At 42.2% G+C, this 19,443-nt stretch overlaps 1 protein-coding gene across 1 annotated transcript in view; it reads right to left on the minus strand.

Annotated features, from left to right (window-relative positions):
- FRK (fyn related Src family tyrosine kinase) overlaps nucleotides 1–18,662 on the minus strand; it is a 57,758-nt gene extending 39,096 nt beyond the window's left edge. The window contains exon 1 of the mRNA XM_014573682.3: nucleotides 17,734–18,662. Within this exon, the coding sequence (XP_014429168.1) occupies nucleotides 17,734–18,167 (434 nt within the window). The 5' untranslated portion in view covers nucleotides 18,168–18,662. The remainder of the gene's footprint in view (nucleotides 1–17,733) is intronic.
- Nucleotides 18,663–19,443: the final 781 nt, after the last annotated feature.

Below are 19,443 nucleotides of genomic sequence, written 5' to 3' on the forward strand. Positions count from 1 at the left end.
TTGTAAGGAACTAGTCAAGATACATTTCTATAGAGGTTTAACAATGCAGAGTGTCCCTTTGAGTACTTGCCGACACAGGGAGCAACAAGCCCTGGCCTAGGAAGCAGCACAGCAGACAGATGTTTGGAACCAGCTGACCCAACTAAGCAGCAGATATGATTGGTTCAAAGTCCCAGCTGGAAGATGTAAGTAAGGACTTAGCTCTGTAAGAGGCAGGAAGGCAGACAAGCAAGCAGGCAGGCAGGCCAACTAACTAACTAACAACCATCCACATCCACATCCACACACATACCTACATACTTCCTAGAGTAACTGTTGAAGGTTATATAAGCTGGGCTGTGATTCTTGAGCTACTGGGAAGTAGAGGACTCTGTGATATCAGGCCAGGTTAATACTATCACTGTTGTTACATTTCCACATTTTTTGCATTGGTGTAAGAGAAGAACATAGAATCTGACTGAAGGTTAAAGCTGGGTTAGAACTGGGTGTGTTTGACTGTTTTGTTTTGTCTCTTAGGGTATGTCTACACTACCCCGCTAGTTCGAACTAGCGGGGTAATGTAGGCATACCGCACTTGCAAATGAAGCCCGGGATTTGAATTTCCCGGGCTTCATTTGCATAAGCCGGCCAGCGCCATTTTTAAATGCCGGCTTGTTCGAACCCCGTGCCACGCGGCTACACGCGGCACGGGCTAGATAGTTCGAACTAGCAAGCCATTCCGCACTATCTGTACGCCTCATTCCACGTGGACCGAGGCGTACAGATAGTGCGGAATGGCTTGCTAGTTCGAACTATCTAGCCCGTGCCGCGTGTAGCCGTGCGGCACGGGGTTCGAACAAGCCAGCATTTAAAAATGGCGCCGGCCGGCTTATGCAAATGAAGCCCGGGAAATTCAAATCCCGGGCTTCATTTGCAAGTGCGGTATGCCTACATTACCACCCTAGTTCGAACTAGGGTGGTAGTGTAGACATACCCTCAGCTAGTGGGCAGATCCACCAGAGTAGATAAGGTATCAGAATCTAGGTTTGAGTAAGGCAATGTTTGGTGTAAATGAGGAAAGGTGATGCAATCCAGACATGAATAGATACAGATGGATATTTTTGCTAAAACACTGACTAAATCTATGGTCATCAAAGAATACAAATCTAACTGCCAGCATGGATGCTATTCTTTTCATACATGTGACACCTCTGAGCTAAAACAGCAAGCTCTCTGATTCAAAATATTTTAAGAGCTTTATACCAAACGTAGCCATACAATACAAGATGTGACAATGCTTATAAAGGATTATGCATAGTGAAACACTGCTGTGCCATACTTTGCAACATCTATTTTAAATGTCAGATAATTAAATTAGTGACTTAAGACTAAATTTTGTCCTACTTTCCTTCACTGAGATTGCATGGTGAAGAAATACGGATGGAATCTGACCCATGACTCTTGATGTTCATACAAGAGTTATAACAGAGTTGTTTTTGGTTTGATATGCAGGGGAACATGTTTGTGAGGCCAGCCCCTTAGCTAGTGTAAATCAGTATGGTTTATTTACCCCTTTCTCATCATGATTCATAGAAATTCACAAATGATTCACACAAACAGCAGCCAAACCTAAATGTCTCTTCCAATTAATTTAAATTGAAATGTTAACCTCTTCCATAAATCAGACTTGTTCTTTAAATTATGTTTGCATCATCTGATTAATTAACAGTTCAATTAATTCTTCATATAATTAATCTGTCATTTTATGTAATTGTATTTGGCTTTAAAGTCCTCACTTTTTGAAGAAGAAAAACAGGGTACTAAATAATTGCACCCTTTTATAATATAACACAAGACAGTGCTGGATAGGTCACTTGTACACCAATTTAAGATAATAAAAAAAAATCTGTTACTGCACAGAAATAAAAGATACATCTGAAATTTGCATCGTTCATTTTAAAGGAAACTTTCAACAAAGGAATTGAGTAGTTGTTTCCTATAAGACAATCTTCAATGCATTTTCCAGACCAGTTTTAAATTATGATAGGTTGTACCTCCCTTAACTGGGACTAGTTGGTCCAGCAACATTCATGGTCCCGGAGGACCATGAAAGTTCCTGGGCCACAGAGTCCAGGTATAAAGAGGTTGGGTCGCAGGGCAGAGTGGGGGGGGGGGTGCACAACTCAGTCTGGAACCCCGAGTTGAGGGAAGTGGATACAGGAGGGAAGTAGCGGGGGGACAGCAATGGCTGCAGAGTCTTGGTGCTGCAGAGCCTCTGCCCCAGTAGCCCCAGAAGCCATGGCAGTCACAGAGCCCCAGAAGCCATGGAGCCCTGGCTGCTCTGGAAGTCACAGAGTTCCAGCCTGGAGAGCCATGGCCGGGCAGGCAGCACAGGGCTTGGTTGGAGTCCAAGCAAGGGACGGCATGAGCCATATTGGGAGGGACCTCCCCTCATTGGTCACATCCCCTTGTTTGGGACCAGTCAGGCCCCCAGAGTGCAGGATGAGGAAGGTCCAACCTATAGTTTCGTTGATATAAAAATAGCTAGACTTCTCTATTTGTCAAGCTCAGAACTCAGGTTGTGACTCAAGTTCACAACTGTAATTGCTTATGACTGGTATATTACGTGTTACCAATACAGAAAGGCTCTTTATAATTCTACAGTAGCAGGGTAAACAAATAATGAGAGGTAGTGTTTAATTGAGTATTACCTAAAATTTGGTTTATTTCCTTTGAAAAAATATTTTATAAACTTCGACTTCCCTTATTCCTTGTGAAATGAGGAGTTACCATGGGTTGGAGTAAGAAGTCCTCCAACTCGATATTATTTTGAAATAAAGGCTTGTAGTGTAGATGCACACTATGTTATTTTGGAATAATGTCAGTTACTCTGAAATAACGCTGCTGTGTAGACATACCCTTACTTTGCTTAAGAGCCTTTTTCTTGCATTTTGTCAAAGTGTTTCTGGATCACCCTTGGCATAGATATGCTGACACCCTTAAATAATTCTATTACATTGGTTGAAACTATTGGCCTCCCCCATTTGCCCTGTACTGACGTTAGGATTACTGGTCTGTAAAATTTCAGATCACCTCTGGATATGAGCAGCAGAAGCTCCCAAAAAGTGGGAGGCTTCACTGGCACCCAACCCCTAGCCCTGCCACTGTACTCCTCCCCCGAGGTCCTGCTCCTGTGTCACCCCCAAAAACCCTGCCCCTGCTCACTCCTCACAGCCATCTGCCTCATTATTCCCATGGCCGACTGGCTCCTCCTGTTCCAGCACCCCTGTCTCTGATTTTTTTTAAAAAAATGCATCACATTAGCTATCCTCCAGTCATATTGTAGGGAGGCTGATTTAAGTGATAGGTTACATACCACAGTTAGTAGCCCTGCACTATATGAGCTCCTTCAGAACTGCTTGGTTGAATGCCATCTCGTCCTTGTGACTTATTAATGTCAAATTTATCAATTTGTTCCAAAACTTCCTCTAGAGAAACAGCAACCTGGGACAGTTTTTCATCTGCTGCATTATCCTCTTTATGCCTTTCTTGTTATACACTTATTTGCCGTAAGAAAATATTCTGTCCTCACTGAATCAAATTGTGTCATGAAAAGCACAGTGAAGTACACTTTAACTTGACTGCCAGACACCAGGCTTTAAAGTAATTTACAAAATATCTATTTAGGGGCCTTTTCTACCATAGACCCATTTTTAATCATAGTAAGGCACTCAGTGCTATGCATGGTAGTCCAAATGTCACGCATTTCAGTTGATTGAGGGCACAATGGCAAGTCACTCCCAAAGCATCTACTTATAGCTCTGCAGTGCACACCACGTCGTTGCTCAAGTTAATCTAATTCTTTCATAGATCTGTAAAGCTTTATCATCTCAACTTTAAACTGACATAGACTGTATATTAACAGAGGTATTTAAAGTATGACATCATTGGAGAACTTGATTTTGTAACTTTTATGCAGTCTTTGCAATTATAAATATGTACTGCAGTGATAAACATTATGTGAGACTAGATTTGGCACTTAGAATAAAAGGCTGTTGGGGCATTAGAAAGTAGGTACAATATGAATGCTGAACACGGAAAGAAATTCATTTCAGCTCTAGCAATGGTCTTAACGGCATCCCCTTAATAAGGATAAGGCTGTATTTTATGATATGTGAGATACAGAGGACTAACCAAATTTTTATGAGGAATACAGACAAGCTTTTCAGTTGTTTTGCAAAGTCTTCAGTTTCAACGAGGGTCTCTGTCTGATTTTGTTATGAAAAAAACTTCAAAAAGTGATCCGAATCTAACCAAAGCACTGATGTTTCTTTCCAGAGAGACTGAAACAATAGCTCTAAACTTGATATACTCCATTCGCTCAAGGTGTGCTAGCTAAGTTGACAATGATACTTTAAATATCAACATTGTTAACTATTTCACTGCTCACCTATTATGAAAATCTGCAAGATCAGTCCTGAAAGGCTGCTCATTTTGGGTAGACATTTAACAATATGGGGGGCAAAGGAGGTTAAGTGTGAGGATGTACAACTGGATTCATTGTCCAGATGGGGGGTAGAGGGGGCAGAGGCTCAGCTTTCCACAATTTGGGAAAACCAAGTGCAGGCAATATCTGTGGAACTGGTAATAGCTTTCACACTGGAATGTTCTTGTTAGATCTGTACCTTTGCCTGGCTTTATTTTCACTAACATAGCATTCCTTTGTGTCTGCGGTGTTGGGATGAATGGAGATAATACAACTTACATGAGATAAAAAGTGAATAGTGTCTTTATGAGAAAAAGGGGAGTGGGGGTGACCCATAATGAGACTCCAGCCTTTTTCTAATGAACAAAGAAAGGTTTATCTGTAGCACAGTCACTTGCATGGCTTAATTTTTTGGGGATCATTACTCTACAGCTGGGCAGTCTTTGTTGTCCATAATCATTTTCACTATGTCATTTTCTTGTTTAGTTAAAACAACTGGTGCTAATGAAACAAGAGCAGGTGAATTTGGGTTACTATGGTTCCTGTTTACAGTGCAGAAAAACAGTCCGCCCAGTGCAAAAGAGAAAGAGCTTACTCTTTGTCAGGGACATTTCTATACTTCAGTTCAGTTTCTGTTCTCCCATCTAGAAAACAGTTAAAATTGCTGTTTTGTTCTTCCCAGTTGACATTCTGTTTCATTACTGAAGAGCTTATCCCAGCACTTCAGCTGGTGACTAGTAATTAGAGAGTATGTTCTACCTTGTCATACAAAGCATACTAAAACAGAATGAAATCAAGGTCTCAAAAAACATGCTTTGGAAAGCCTGCTAGGCTCCTAATAGAAAACGGACTAATGATCAAATAAATGACCAACCAAACGACTGTAAGAGCCTGAGTGCAAGGAGGCTGGAAAAAAGGTGCATGCTCTCAACCTTGTGGATACCATCAGGTCCCAGGCCTAGAGTAGCTGATCACTCATCACTGAGCACTGCTTACAATTTCTCAGCATTTGTTAAAATGTGATGTAGTGATCGTGACCCTTAAATTTTGAAACACTTTTGCCCTTCACCCATTAATGGGTATCAGTTGGCTAGAATACTGCACCTTTTGGACATGGAGGGGAAATTCCACGCTGCTGCACCCCAAACACAAACAAATGTATGGGACTGTATTCTCTCTGTCCTGGTGCATTTTCAAAGGTGGCCACCTAAGTTGTGGCCACAACTCTTTAAAAGCTGCCTGCTGCATTGATTGTTTTGTGACTCTCCAGCCAAACAAAATGTTGGAGAAATTCCCATCTTTGTACAAGAACAGGTGTTTTTAATAAAAATCAAGCGGCAACCTAAAGCAAACAAACTTCGCACTGGGCACACATGCACATTTGCTAGAAGTGCAGAATCTAGCAGAAATGTTGACAAACATCTTTTTAATGGTGAGGGGTGTCTACCACACATTCCCCTTGAAGGATTTAATGAAGGCTAGATGGGCCAATTAATCTATTGGACTGAAGGCTGATAGGAAAACCCAAATGAGGGGAAGATCACCGGTGTGGGATATTTCTATAAAGTCAGGGAGCTGATAGCAGAAAGGGAGCTGCTGCTGGGAATGGGCAGTCATCCCCTGGGAAGTAGGACAAGAGTTTGGGAATGGATACTCCTAGAGAGAAGACGAGAACAAGGAGATTTAGGAAGCAGTCCAAGGAAGGATCGGTGAGGAGTGGGAAAGAATACCCATAATTGCTAGGTTGAGGGTCGCTGGACTGGAACAGAGCGTTGAGAATGGGCATGGGTTCACTACCAGCCACTAAGGGCATTGCATAGATCAGGTGCAAGCAGTGAACAGGATGACTGCCTGGATCACTGTGTGGGATGACACAGAATGGAAGGACTGTAACCCAGAAAGGGGGAACAATGAATGACCTGGCTAGAGGGCTAAGTTGGGAAGAGGACATTGCAGTGCCTGGAGTGAGAAAATGGCTGCAGACCTGAGATACAGACAGAGCAGAAGCGGGTGTTAGCTTTGAGAGTCAATCCCCACAATTATCAGCCAGAAGCCCCAGACAAGTGGTGAGTGGATCAGCCCCATGCCACTAATCCTTATTAATATAATAAATCCCTATGCTTTGTTAATCATGAGGTGGTAATCCAGCCCAGCCCCATAACCATGGAGGTTTCCTCAGCTAAAGGAGCTAGTGTGTCCTTCCTGCAGAAGGTGGCAGAGAGATGGGGGAGGGGAGGAAGGAGAAGAAGGGATGCTTACATAATACACAGCGCAAAGCTCAGCTCCTCAAAGTTGAGGGCAGACAATCTGCCACTGTTTGGGTCCTCCCTAGGAAAGGTATACTGGGGCTTCAAAAGGCACTTTGCCCATCACTTCTGATATTCAGGCAGTGTTGCTGGACTTGGCCTAATATATAGACAGTTATATATATAACACCTCATGAAATGAGATTTCAACTTATTATGCAATGGGTAATATACAGATCATGTGCAACTGAGTCTTAATAGGCTTTTGATTATCTTTAATTAGTTGATTAGTACCAAGCATTCTAGGTACACCTTGTAGAACACACCTTGTCTCTGAACATCCCAGTTATAGCCTAACGTTCCATTGACAACAACAGAATCTGATTAGTATAATGAGCACAACACTTGAAGTAGAAGACCAGTAATGAAGGAGTTAGTATAAAATTTAAGGGTCCCATTTTTCTATCTACCTTGGTTATTTATATACAGCCCATCACTATAGAATTAGAACACAATCTTCAATTTATTTTGCCTCACAAAATACACAGGAAGACTGTGCAGCAAGACGTAAGCACAGGTCTCCCAAGTCTAATGCTAGGGCACTAATCACTGCACCATCCTTTCAGTCAGTGAAGGATGAGATTTCATGTGGATGACTCCTGTGACAAGGTACTATTCAGCATGAATAAGGGTGGCCAAGTCAATCTCTAAATGATTGCTTAAAAAAAAATAGAGTTCAGTGAAACATTAGTTATCCATGGAACATTCGACATGTAGGTTTGTTAGGGGGATTGTGAAATGCTCAGAGAGAGTAAACAGGCTACAAAAACAGAGAACCAATAATAATTAGGGGTTTTCAGTTATCCCTATATTAAATAGATACATGTCACCTCAAGATGGAATGCAGAGAGAAAATTTCTAGACATCATTAATGACTGCTTCTTAAAATAGATTGTCCTGAAGCCCACAAGGAGAAATGTTAGTCCTAAGTAGAACACTTTTTGAGATATGGTCCAAAAGATAAATACAGCAGAACTACTTAGTGATAATGACCATAATTTAATATAACATCCTCATGGAGAAGGGGGAATACCAAAGAAAACCACCATCGTACCATTAACTTCATTACGGGAACTACACAAAAATGAGGATGCTAGTTATATGAAATTAAAAGAAAGAGTCACAAGAGTGAAATGTCTGTAGGCTGCGTGGAAAATACTTAAAAACTCTGTAATAACAGCTCAAACTAAATGTATCCCCCAAATAAAAAAGTCAGAAAACCAAAATAAAAATTCTACCCTGGCTATACAGTAGAGTAAAAGAGGCAGTTAAAGGCAAAAAGGTGTCCTTTAAAAACTCGGAGTCAAATTCCATGGAGTAAAACAGAAAGTAACATAATCTTAGCAAGGCATTTATTAAATTACAGCTAGGTCAATCAAGAAAGAATTTGGCGAGCAACCACCAAAAACCCCCCAAAAATGCTTGCATGTTTTGTAAGAGCATCAGAAGCAGGAAGCCTGCTAAACAATCACTGGCCACTGGACAGTTAGACTATGTCTACACAGCAGCATTATTTCGGAATAACTAATGTTATTTTGAAATAACATAGTTGGCATCTACACACAAGCAGTTATTTCAACATAATGTCAAAATAATGTTGAGCTGGAGGACTGCTTACTCTGACTCCTGTAGCCCTCATTGTATATGGAGTAAGAGAAGTCGAGGGAAGAGCACTCTATCCCAAAATAACTGCTGTGTACACAGTGCCAAAAGTCGAAATAAGCTATTTCAACACAAGCTATGCAATTAGAGTAGCTGAAGTTGCATACTTATTTCGAGTTTAGCCCTGCTGTGTAGATGTGCCCTTAATGTGCAAAAGGAAGACTCGAGGAACACAAAGCCATTGCAGAGAAACTAATTAATTCTTTTTTTCTGTCTTCACTGCAGAGAATGTGAGAGAGATTGCCACACCTGAGCCATTCTTTTCAGATGACAAATACAAGGAACTGACTCAGATTGAGGTATCAGTAGATGAGATTATAATACAAACTGATAAATCAAACAGCAGTAAGTCACCAGAACTAGATGGCATTCACCCAAGAGTTCTAAAGGAACCCAATTATGAAACTTCATAACTGCTGACTTTGGTATGTAACCTATCACTTAAATCAGCCTCTTTAGCTACCTTTCAACCAGCTGGTAGTGTATGATCCTAGCAGTTACAGGCTAGTAAGCCTAATGTCCGTACAGGGCAAATTGGTTGAGACTCTAGTAAAAAAGCAGTTAACATGATACGCTGAGAAAGTGTCAAATCAACTTTCATAGAGGGAAATCATGCCTCACCAATCTGGTAAAGTTCTTTTGATGGTGTCGACAAACATGTGGACAAAGGTGATCCAGTTGATCTACTATACTTGGATTTAGAGAAAGCCCTTGACAAGGTCTCACACCAAAGTCACTTAAACAAAATAAAATTTCATGAAATAAGAAGGAAGGCCCTCTCATGCATCAGTAATTGGTTAAAGGATCTGAAACCAATGGTAGGAATATATTTTTACACTTTCCCCAAAGTACATATGAACAAAAGAACATAAGAACGGCTGTACTGGGTCAGACCAAAGGTCCATCTAGCCCAATAGCCTGTCTGCCAACAGTGGCCAGCACCAGGTGCCCCAGAGAGGGTGGACCGAAGACAATGATCAAGCGATTTGTCTCCTGCCATCCTTCTCCAGCCTCTGACAAACAGAGGCCAGGGACACCATTTCTATCCCCTGGCTAATAGCCTTTTATGGACCTAACTTCCATGAAATTATCTAGCTTCTCTTTAAACTCTGTTATAGTCGTAACCTTCACTGCCTCCTCTGGCAAGGAGTTCCACAGGTTGACTACATGCTGTGTGAAGAAGAACTTTCTTTTATTAGTTTTAAACATGCTACCCATTAATTTTATTTGGTGTCCTCTAGTTCTTCTATTATGAGAACTAATAAATAACTTTTCTTTATTCGCCCTCTCCACACCACTCATGATTTTATATACCTCTATCATATCCCCCCTCAGTCTCCTCTTTTCTAAACTGAAAAGTCCCAGTCGCTTTAACTTCTCTTCATATGGGACCCGTTCCAAACCCCTAATCATTTTAGTTGCCCTTTTCTGAACCCTTTCCAAGGCCAAAATATCTTTTTTGAGGTGAGGAGACCACATCTGTACACAGTATTCAAGATGTGGACGTACCATAGTTTTATACAGGGGCAGTACTGGGAGATATGTACTAGGAGCTGTGCTGTGCTGTGCTGTAAAACAATTGGAAATGAGCTGGAAAGGGGGATAAAAAGCGAGGTGGCAAAGTTTGCTGATGATACACAATTTTAAGTCCAAAGGTGACTGAGGAGTTGCAAAAGGATTTTACAAAAATGGATGACTGGCCAAAAAAAGACAGATTAAATTTAAGGCTGATAAGTGCAAAATAATGAACTTTGGAAAATATCATTCTAAATACAGGCAGTCCCCGGGTTACATGGATCCGACTTACATCGGATCCCTACTTACAAACGGGGTGAGGCAACCCTGCACTAGCTGCTTCCCCCCAGCAGACCAGGGAGACGTGAAGCTAGCGCGCCCCCCCCCCCCCCCCCCCCACAGCAGACCAGGGAGACGCAGAGCGGCTTTTCTCAGCAGACACCTCAGCTTGAGAATAAAGGACTGAGGGAAGTGAGGTGTGGGAGAATAAAACTGAGCTCTGGAGAAATGTTTGGCTAGAGTTTCTCCTACAATATGTACCAGTTCCGACTTACATACAAATTCAACTTAAGAACAAACCTACAGTCCCTATCTTGTACGTAACCCAGGGACTGCCTGTACACACACAAAAAATGGCATCTAAATCAGCTGTTAGGCCTCAAGAAAGAGACCTTGGAATAATTGTGGATAGTCCTCTGAAAACATCCACTTAATATTCAGCACAGTTTAAAATGCTAATAGTATGTTTGGGCCCAAAATAAAAACAAGACAAAAATATCACAGTTCTACTTTATAAATACATGGTACACTCATGCCTTCACGCCTTGAATACTGTGTGTTGTTCATGATGCCCCGTTGCAAAAAAGATATATTGGAAAAAGGGCTGGGAAGGGCAACAAAAATGATGAGGGTATGGAACAGCTTCTATATAGAGACATCTTAAAATGTCTGGGACTTTTCATTGTAGAAAAGAAATGGCTAAGGAGGGATGTGAAAGAGGACCTAAAATCATTAATAGTGTTGAAAAAAGGAACAGGAAAGTGTTATTCACCCTTTCGTGTAACACAAGAACCAGGAACAACCTAATGAAATTAATAGGCAGATGGTTTAAAATAAACATAAGGCAGTACTATTTCACACAACGAGTAGTCCTATGGCACCTTAGCCCTTGTCTACAGTAGGAAGTTATTTCAAAATAACTCCCCTTATTTTGAAATAAGAGGCTGGTTATTTCAAAATAAAGAAATCCTGCTTTCCATAAGGAATAATACTTTTTTCAAAATAGTTATTTTGAAATAGTTGTAGTGTGGATGCTTCTCTGCTGCTATTGCAAAATAACTACTCCCCAGAGTCGTTCAAAGTAATTACTCCCCAGTGCTTCCTAGGGCTCTAAGTCGAGGTAGTGTGTCCACATTAAGGGAGCTTTCCTTGGATTAATTTCAAGGCTTCCTTTTAGTGTGGCCACTCTGTTTGGAAATAACTCCCAAATAACTATTATTTTGAAATACGTTATTTCAAAATAACTTCCTAGTGTAGACATGCCCTGAGAGACTAACAAAATTCTATATAGTATCGTGAGCTCTTGTGGGCAAAACCTGCTTCATCAGATGAATGCAGTCAACCTGTTGAACCCAGTGGCAAGGACTATTGTGAAGGGCAAACCCATAAATGGCTTCAAAAAAGCTTTAGATAAGTTAATTGATAATAGGTCCATCAATGGCTGTTAGCTAGTCCCTAAATTTCTGACATTCAAAAGCTAGTACTTGACAGTAAGCTAATGGATCATTCAATAATTGCCTAATTCTGTTCTGTAGTAAGACAGGATATGGGGCTAAATGGACCATTAGTCTGACCTCTGTATAGCCAGTCTATACTAAGAGAGTGAAGAGAGTATATATAATCTCTGCTACTTCCTTTGGCTATTTACTCCAGCCTAGCATCATTGCCTCAGACTTGACAGAACCGATTCAAAGCCAGCTAGCTTTCATCCAAGAGCTACTTTGGCCCCTAAAGTTCAGCTAGTCTGTCTCCCTGGATAGTTTCACATACATTCAGGAAGGAGGAGAGAATGAAGTCCTGTATTATGGGCACAAGAAATCTCTCATAATAGACATGTAATTACCCAACCAGACAAGTGGGGTAAAGGGGGCAGTTGATTGAAAAGGACCAAAGCTCCTGGCCACCACCTGCTAGTGGTTTAAATCACTGCTGGAGAGCTGTGCAGCGTGCTTCAGGCAGCATTGAGGGCTGCCTGGAAGAGGTGTGGCACCCTCTGGGAAGTGCTGAGGGCTTCCTGAAGGAGACTAGCCTCAGCCCCAGCCCTACTACTGAGGCCCTGCTCCTTCAAGAAATACAGGGCAAAGCCCTCCCCACCTTTTCCAGAGGCCAGAGTCTGTTGGCCTCATTGTATCCATCTCTGCCTTCTGCCAGAAAGGAAAGAACAGCACCATTTACACTGACTTTGTCAATCTCTGACTGGATCTATAATATAGCTGGTAGGAAATTTTCAAAGTATTGACAAATGCTAAAATAGCAATACTTTGAGGTCAGTAATACGAAGGGTGATGACAAATCTCAAAGATTAGCACAGATAATTCCATGTGCTGTATACAGCACATCTAGGCTGTGTCTACATTGGCACCCCTTTCCGGAAAAGGGATGCTAATGTGACGAGTCAGAATTGGGGATAAGCTGGAGAAAAGCGCCAGTCTAAACGCGATTCTCCGGAAAATAAGCCCTTTTCCGGAGGATTTCTTATTCCTACTTGAAACGAATGTTCATGGTTGCAAAGAGGCTTTTGAATATGAACTTGAAAGTAGGAATAAGAAATCCTCCGGAAAAGGGCTTATTTTCTGGAGAATCGCGTCTAGACTGGCGCTTTTCTCCGGCTTATCCCCATGCCGGAAAAAAGCGGCAGCCATGTAAATGCAAATGCCGCGGGGGATATTTAAATCCCCCGCAGATTTGCAATTCCAAAGTGTCTAATCCGCATCCCTTTTCCGGAAAAGGGGTGCAATGTAGACATAGTCCTACTGTATATTTGAGAGCGTTAATGTGCCTGTCTGCCTGTCTGTCTGACAGTCTGTTTGTTCAAGAACACCTCCTGAAATGGTAAGAGCTAGGATGACCAAATTTGCTGTGCAGCTTCCTCTATCATAACTTAAAAGCAAAGTCAGGGTTTGGTTGTGCCAGGATATGGGATGTGCCTGGAATGAGATTGCTTCTCATAAAATGGAAAGGGCGGTGTCTGCTAGCAAGGATGGTTATACTGTATAATGATCACATGGGAAAAGTAAGGGGAGTAGAGATGGGAACTGGGATTTCCCATTGGGACAGAAGGGAGTAGAGGTGGAGAAGGAAACAGCTATGTGCTATATATTTGAGAGAATTTGTCTGTTGTATGTCAGTCTGTCTGTCTCCCAGCTAGGGACACGCATCCCTCTCAGTGTCTGCTGCAACTGCAGCAGCCATTGACAAGTATTTCTCATCTGGCCCTTACCTGCTGCAGTTTCAGAGAGTTGGGGTTGTCTTTTCTCCATGGGTCAGCCTGCATACTGAACCTCTCATATTTTATAAACTTAGATGATGGCTGCATATATACACAATCCTATGACATCAGAACATTCCCCACTCTTCCTGTCCCAATTGTTTCAGGTTACTGCATGCAGAACAGATATACTTGGGCAGGAATGTCTGTGGCAACAGAAAGAAAGAGCAGCCTTTTCCATATGCGGACTGCCACTTGGTTGCAGTTGGTTGCAAATATTTTCTTTCTCCTACACACTCTCTGGCTACGTCTAGACTGGCATGATTTTCCGCAAATGCTTTTAACGGAAAAGTTTTTCCGTTAAAAGCATTTGCGGAAAAGAACATCTAGATTGGCACGGACGCTTTTCCACAAAAGCACTTTTTGCAGAAAAGCGTCCGTGCCAATCTAGACGCGGTTTTGCGCAAGAAAGCCCCGATCGCCATTTTCGCGATTGGGGCTTTTTTGCGCAAAACAATACCGCGTTGTCTACACTGGCCCTCTTGGGCAAAAGCATTTGCACAAGATGGCTTTTGCCCGAATGGGAGCAGCATAGTATTTCCACAAGAACACTGACAATCTTACCTGAGATCGTCAGTGTTCTTGTGGAAATTCAAGAGGCCAGTATAGACAGCTGGCAAGTTTTTCCGCAAAAGCAGCTAGACTACAAGTTTTTGTCAGAAAAAGGTACACAAAATGTGCTACGGAAGATGCCTACATTTTTCCAATTCTTTTGTTGGAAGAGGCTTTTCTGACATTTAGCCTGTCTAGACAGGGCCAAATGTTGGGAAAAAAAACCCTCTTTTGGAAGCCCTCTTCTTCCTCGTAGAACGAGGAATACAGGGACTTCCAAAAGAGCATGTTTGCTCTGCCACAAAAAAAAGCGGAAGAGCAAATGTGTTCCCTGGACACGGCAGAGTTTTTTCAAGATATGTCTGGTATCCTAAATAAAACCCACAGTCTAACCGTACTCTCTGAGATCTCCTCACATTCCACAGTTCAGATTTGTTAGTTATAGTTTTCAGCTTGGTGGGATTTTAGCCAATCTGAAATATTTTGGCACCTGAATTTGTGTAAGAAAATAACCTTTCATTCATAGGCAGAGTTATTCTCCCCTTTGTCAAAAATACTGTAAAGTATGTTAGTTATACCATGGAATCCCTGTGAACATGGGAGCCACAGCCTCATGGGGCTCCTGCCAAGAGATGGGGGGAGGGAGCTGGCTCAGAGCTCCCAGATGAGGCAGGGCCTCTGGTAAAAGTGGTGGGCTGGGCCACAGCGTGTCCCTCCAGCCAGCTCCCAAAGCCACCAGGAGTGTGTGGCACGGTGCTCCTGCAGCAATTTAAAAGTCCTGGAACTATGGGTTCCGCTGCTTCCGCAGGACAGGTTAGATATGGGACCCGCCTGGTCCCAGATGAGAGATTTTGCTGAACCAGGGGCGGTCATTTCTGGCTCCCTGCTGCTGGCCCCATTCCCTGCCCTGCCGCTCCATTGGGCTTCCCAGCTCCCCCAGGCAGCCCAACTAGGTCATTCGTTTGGCTTCCCATCTACTTTTCTCCCCTCCCCCACAACCCAGATCCCTCCCTCTGCACAGCGCACCTGGGCCACCCCCTGTCCTTTCTGGCTGCATTTCCCTCTCCCCCACAGCCCAGCTGAGCCACATGCAAGGCTTCCTGGCTCCCAGCACCCCCAGGCAGCCCAACTAGATTTTATGCCAGACTCCCCTTCCCCCTGCATTGCATTGGGCTCCCAGGCCCCCTAACCCCCACAGTACATGGGAACTCTCTGATACTGGAAAATCCGTGCTCGTTGCCGGACCAGAGTCCCAGTTTGTAAAGGGGCAACCTGTAGCAGTAGTGGCCAAGAGTCCCAGGCCCCTTGAATAATTGGGCCCTAGGGCAATTGCCCTCCTCATGTCCCCTCCTCCCTCATTAGTGGGCTGTCTATGCAGATTCAGTATAGACAGGCTGCCTTTCACCTTTTCCCTACCACTGACATGCCTTTCAAACTCATATGGCCCAATCTAATAACTTAATACAGGCAAGGCAAACTTATACTTCTTGTTATTTTGGTAGAATGATCAAGTCCCAAGCCCCAAAAGATGTCTGTAGTTAGCACTTCTACAAACAGGGATCACCTCATAAAATGCTTCTTTTATTCTGTTTAGATATACCTCTTACCTGAATCAAATTATACAAATTAGTTTACAAAGTTGTGATTTGAAAACATGAATCTCTTTAGAAATTATAGAAAATGTTTGTAAAATACCCAGCCCTACACGCAAGTGATAAACCAGATTCAAATGCAAATTAAAAAAGAAGGAAATTAGTGACTGACCCACAACATTTCCATTTTAAATCCTAGAAAGAAGTAATTTCATTAACTTTTTAAGCTCCATCTCTACCCTTTTTATTTTTAATGTCCAGCAGAAAAAAAGTTTGAACCCTCTTATTTCTTCATGGTGTGGTTTGAGGGGGGGGGGGTTCATTTTCTGCTTTTTTCACATTCGAAATATCAGATCCTAGTCTACCAATATGTGCTAGAGGTATGTGAGAACAGCTACAGAAATTTTTAGAGTGTCTTTGGTGGTTGTGTTTCTTTGGTTTTGTTTTTAACTCTTACTTAAAATATCTTAATATTAAAACACTTAAAATTCTTGACTAATATTTTGGAGGAAAGACTCTTCAACCAAGAGTTGGAAAAATTCCCAGTGCAGGTTTTTACTATCCAATGGGTCCTCAAGCAGAAACATTGATCACAGCATAACGATATTCTTTCTCTTTTTAAAAAGTGGAGAGGTAAAACTTAAACACAGTAAAAGAAAAAATCTTGACACTATAAATATGTTATATGCAAATTATGCATGCTAGGGCAGATTATAAATATGAGAGAGACTGAGATAAATGAGATTCTGTTGAATAACAATTGAAGTTGATTTCACAATGTTTCCAGCTGTGACAAGAAACAGAAATCCTGGAAATCTTGCAAGAAAACAAGTTTTTGAAAGAGAGCGGCGGTCTTACTGAGCTGAAGTAGAGCATATTACAAACACTTCTCTTATAGCCCCAGACAAATGCTGTATTTGCAGATTAATGTTCATGGTTGCAAAGAGGCTTTTGAATATGAATGGAGGAAGTGCTGTCTGACTGACCGTACACACTAAGGTCTCCAGGGTAAAAGGGAGATGCCCTACACCTGCCCTAACAGGTCATTCCACTTGAGGATTTTCCCAACATGAAAGAATCTTCAGCTGGTAAATCAACTCTATGGCAATTCCCTGTGGCCCCAGCTAATGGGTAGGAGAGCATATTTCAGGGGGAAAGAAGATTTACCCCACACAGCTGTAGTACCATTCCTTTGAAGAGTGAAGTATGTCTTTGGCACTGTAAGAGATATTGATTGTCCCTACTCATCCAAATAGAAAGTGGCCTTTGGAACCTAAAAATGTCAGTTCTGTTAGCTAGTCATTTCAGTGGAAACATGCATCTATTTTGGGATAGTGGCCACAGCTTTTTTAGCAAACCCCTGTCTCAACTGCAGTGCATACATTGGATTCCCCACTCCTCTTCAAATCAGACTCCCAGTGAAATAATCTATTTCAATTAGATTCCTAGTCTGATTTTTCAGACTTAATGAGTTCAAATAACTTTTAGGCAAGAATTCTAGCCATTCATTCCTCCATTTACGGTACCATAGTGTAACTCAGATTTTGAGCTCTGCAAGGTGGGGATTTATTTATTCAGCACCACGCATTGCATCTATGATGAGATAGAAACTAACACAGATACCTTAGAAATTCACCCACCATTAGGAACAAAATGTGAGGGGATGTTTCCAGCTTCTTGCCCTTTTTAAGTAATTTACTCAGCTTTGGAATTATTTAAATTACAAGCCCTTTGGGAACAGATCCCTTATCTTTTTATTCTTTAGAAAGCACCTAGCATATTTTTACTGCTATATAAATAATAATCATAATAATTACCCGTACTAGCTGTGACCCACCTATATAATAAGGAAGTGATTAGGACATGTGGGGAAGGGAAGTGATTTAGAATGAAACAAACATCTGAATACTTTGCCTTATTTTATTTATTTGGGACTAGACTGTGATCTCGTTACTCATGTTAAGCAGTGCCTTGCACTACTGAGAAGACTTTTGGAACAAGGTACTAGTCAGTGTGAGAAAAGGTATTGCAATCTGTTCCTTCTATTAAGACAAGAGGAACAACAATTGTGCATATAATGTGGGTGTTACTTACGGCTCAGCCTCAATGCTCTGAACAGGAGCTACGTAGTTGGCGGGGATGTAGCCGCTGAGCGTCTGGCCAGGCTGGGTTGACCCACTGTCCAGGAGGAGAGTAGCGTACCACCAGCCCTCTGGAGATGTATCCAACACCTCGAGTTTATCTCCAGTTCGGAAGCTCAAATCATCTATAGTGCGGGCCTGATAATCAAACAGTGCCACAAAGTTGTGACGGTTTGTGGGCTTCTGATCACGCGGTGGAGGCAAAGGAATTCCAGCATCCACACCTGCCTGGGCAGTATTGTCTATCTGGCAATCATTTCCCCACAAGCCACGATTAACATGGCCTGTCTTATATTTCTCCCCCTCTCCTCCATCATCACTCTCTTGGAAGAGCCAAGGGGCACACCTCTGCATACAAATGCAATGCTTCCGGCAAAAGTTCCCCATGCTGCTCCTCTTGGTGGCTTCTTCTCTCCTCTTTATTTTTCTTTTCTTTTCCAAGTGGCAATATCTTTATACATAATTTAGCATTGTCATCCTTTTAGTTCTTTGCAGGATATTTTTCCTCCTGTGGCACAAGATGAAATAAATTTTGCTGTAGCTGGAAACTTTTCTTTCCAAAGTCCCACCGAGAGCTTGTTGCAGGCTGCTTCTTACTCAGGAGTGATACCTGAGCATTAAAGGGCAATAGTGCATGGGGGAGAATTGTTTGCTTCCTCTTTTGATCAGGAAAACAAAAAAGGACAGTGGTTGGGCCAAAATCTGGCAGCAAAAGAAAATCATTGATCTTGTTTGTCCTATCAAAAGAAAAAAAGTACAAATAATTAGAAATAATTTTAAAATCTTAGCGTTGACTCTTCTCAGAGCTGTACTACTTCTGAAGATTCTTCTTCTTGACCCATATGAGTGCCTGCTGTGGTCAGCACAGAGCCTTTCTGCACATTGTAGCTCTTGGTAATGAATAACTAACCCAGCCAGCCTGTTTTTTTCACAGCCTGAGACGTGGCTTGCCTGAATATTTTTATTTGCTTCCTGGTTTGCTTTGGTTTCTCTTCTCAGAGATATGCAAGTAGGCTACCTTGTGTCCCTCCAGTGCCTCCACCTGGGAGCACACCTGCTTCTGCTTTCAACATGTATGCTTACATTACCATATGTCAAAGCTTTAAAAATCCCCTTATAATCTCTGAAGTTCTTGAACTAGGTTTGACACTTTATAAAATGAAAAAATAAATATGGTGGGTACAGTAAAAGTCATATATTTTAATTCCTTCCTTATTCTTTGACTTAAAAATTAAACGCGCCAGCCAAAGAATCATGTTACACTGTTGAATTGTACCAGCCATACAGAATAAATAGGTATTATGCTAGAGAGACGAGGTGGGTTGGTAATCTTTTATTGGACCAACTTCATAACAATAGCCAGACCTAGGCACAACTTGGTATTTGAACACATTTGGGACAAAGCAGCAGCTTGGGCCAGATTCAGCATTGTACAGTCTGAGCGAGCAAAGCTTGAGAACACCACTATGGTGCACGGAATCTCTGGGGTGTGTCTGCAGGGAACACAGGAATTCCAGAATGTAGAAGAGTCAGACTGGGCATAAGAGGACATAACTGAGGGAGACCTGCACCCCTCTGGGCCCATTCGAGTAGGGCTTGCAGCAGCCCTAGTTAGTCTGGGCTGCAGCTACCCCAGTCCTGATAGCCCCTGAATGGCAGAAGT

This window comes from Pelodiscus sinensis, chromosome 3 (assembly GCF_049634645.1).
Source record: "Pelodiscus sinensis isolate JC-2024 chromosome 3, ASM4963464v1, whole genome shotgun sequence".
Lineage (NCBI taxonomy): Eukaryota > Metazoa > Chordata > Testudines > Trionychidae > Pelodiscus > Pelodiscus sinensis.